This window comes from Aulostomus chinensis, chromosome 15, assembly GCF_037954235.1.
Source record: "Aulostomus chinensis isolate RoL2024-O1b breed Wild chromosome 15, RoL_Achi_v1.0, whole genome shotgun sequence".
Classification (NCBI taxonomy): domain Eukaryota; kingdom Metazoa; phylum Chordata; class Actinopteri; order Syngnathiformes; family Aulostomidae; genus Aulostomus; species Aulostomus chinensis.
The window spans coordinates 26,844,569-26,847,068 of record NC_141334.1 but is presented as its reverse complement, the minus strand read 5'-3'; the positions used below and the strand labels follow the sequence as shown (position 1 = coordinate 26,847,068).

General features: G+C 44.6%; 1 protein-coding gene across 3 annotated transcripts in view; it reads right to left on the bottom strand.

Moving 5' to 3' along the window:
- Nucleotides 1–2,500, bottom strand: part of LOC147249308 (uncharacterized) — a 92,684-nt gene that overhangs the window by 33,395 nt on the left and 56,789 nt on the right. For all 3 annotated transcript variants that reach the window (XR_015109287.1, XM_086179380.1, XM_086179378.1), the window contains exon 6: nt 1,874–1,933. Coding sequence is in view for 2 of the 3 variants with exons in the window: in XM_086179380.1 (XP_086035506.1) it covers nt 1,874–1,933 (60 nt within the window). In the remaining variant the exon portion in view is untranslated. The remainder of the gene's footprint in view (nt 1–1,873; nt 1,934–2,500) is intronic.

The following is a 2,500-nucleotide window of genomic DNA, read 5'->3' as shown; positions in this document are numbered from 1 at the left end:
TCTACATATAATATATAATATACTATAAATATGTCTTTATATAATATATATAATATACTATAAATATGTCTATATAATATATATAATATACTATAAATATGTCTATATATAATATATATAATATAATGTAAATATGTCTACATATAATATATAATATACTATAAATATGTCTATATATAATATACTATAAATATGTCTATATATAAAATCATATACTATAAATATGTCTATATATAATATCATATACTATAAATATGTCTATATATAATATCATATACTATAAATATGTCTATATATAATATATATATAATATACTATAAATATGTCTATATATAATATACTATAAATATGTCTATGTCTACAGATGATAAATTAATCTGAAATAATTAAAAAAATACACTCAAAGTATTTATAAAGTCAAATCCTTTAAATGACATGAATCACCATTATAAGTTTCCAGTAGTTCAATTCTAATTTGGGAAAAATAACTAACCCAATATATTTTTAACGAAACAATAAAGTTGTGTTTCATTGCAGATTAATTTCCGACATGAGCTGCTGAGCAGTACAGTTCTGTGTCAGAGGGTGGGAAAGCTGAGACTTGTGAGAAGGAGGAGAGCTAACGGTTAAATGTGGTGGAGGGTCTGAGCGAGCGCGTGCAGGAGCGAGCGCGTGCAGGTGTGGCGCTCATTCATGAGCTGATGTGTGACTGGGGGCGGGAGGACACGGCTCAGGGTGGAAGGCCTCACAGAGAGGAAGCTGACGGTTGATGAATAGTAAAGGGGGAAACTTCCTCTAGAGAAGCAGCAACGGTGAGTCAGAGTGAAACCTGTCAGCAACACTCAGCTCCAACGCTCAGTCAACGGGGACTCGACTGGGGGGCGGGTCTTTCACAACCCCCCAGCCTCAAACCCCGGTCTGCACACCAGGGGGTCCAAACATTTCACCGTCGGTGGGCTGTAATAAACATCAACGCGTATGTAAGGTGGTAAACATGGACGTAGAACAGTCTCTGGAGAAGCCAACCAACAAAAAGACAACGTGACCCGCTGGTGTGTGTGTGTGTGTGTGTGCGTGTGTGTGTGTGTGCGTGCGTGCGTGTGTGCGTGTGTGTGTGCGTGCGTGTGTGTGTGTGTGTGCGTGTGTGCATGCGTGCGTGTGTGTGCGTCTGCGTGCGTGTGTGTGTGCGTGTGTATATTTGCATATTTTCATTCTGACTGCTCTGATGGCCTCATGATAACCTGTCTAGGAGGCACCTGCCGGCCCCCTCCCTCCAGCTGCCACTCGCACATCTGCATTCGTTTCCTCAGTAAAAGCTCCTCAGCACCAACGCGCCTCACAACGGCGCTCTGGCACCTGAGGGCCTTCATTGGTCACATCAGCGACGAGCAGCCCTCCTCCTTCTTGGCTGCTGCTACCCACAGTCTGAAGTCAGATAAAGCAGAGAGGAGGTTTGTGTGACAGACAGGAGTTCAGGGTGTCCTGCACAGCAGCCGGAGCATCTTCATGCCCACATCGTCCTCCAGTGGAAAAACACAAGCCATTAATCACAGACGATCACAGCGCCCAGCCGGGGAGGGGGAAAGGGACAGAACACTGCAGCTCTCAAGGTCTGCAAGCATTTCAGGCAGGGACAAGTCATTCTACAAGATGTTCAATTCACATCCACCTCTCATTCTGAGTGACCTTCATCCCAGACAGAGAGGAGGAGGAGGAGCAGAGAGGCACACAAAGGAACATCGATTAGCTGAATGCCACATGACTACCTGGAAGCTGTCACGTTCTGCTTTAACTCTACCTGGTGTGATAGCTGGACACACACTCAAATATTCATGGCAACCACACACACACACACACTTTGAGGCCCACTCACCTGATTACGGAGACAATCTGCTCCACTATGTGTCTGCTGAAGGTGATGATCACAAACTTTCTGGACGACAAAGAAACACGGAGAAACAGCGAGTCAGAGGCTGAACCATGATGTCACTGCCGAGGTTCAGAACAAGGCTGTGCGTGCATCATCATTCAATCACTAATTCCTTTCTCCCTCACACACACACACACACACACACACACACACACACACATACATTCCTTGTACCACCAAGGCGGTTTGGTCTAGAAGCAGCCATGAAGACGCCCTTTTGTCATGGCAAGAAATAAAAGACCTGGGATCTATGACGCACCAACACCACAGTACAGTATGTCAGCATATCACACTGGCTGCTATGTGTGTGTGTGTGTGTGTGTGTGTGTGTGTGTGTAATGGATGTATGGGCAGTGTAGTGTAGAAATCAAAGGAGATGTGTCATTGCTTCAGAAAGGTCTAGAGGCTCCTGCTGAGTCACTGGGACACACACACACACACAGACAGACACACACACACACACACACACACACACACACACACACACACACACACACACACACACACACACTCTGTCTCATATCAGCTCTGTCTCCTACAGGAGTCAGGAGCATGCGGGTCCTGGACCTG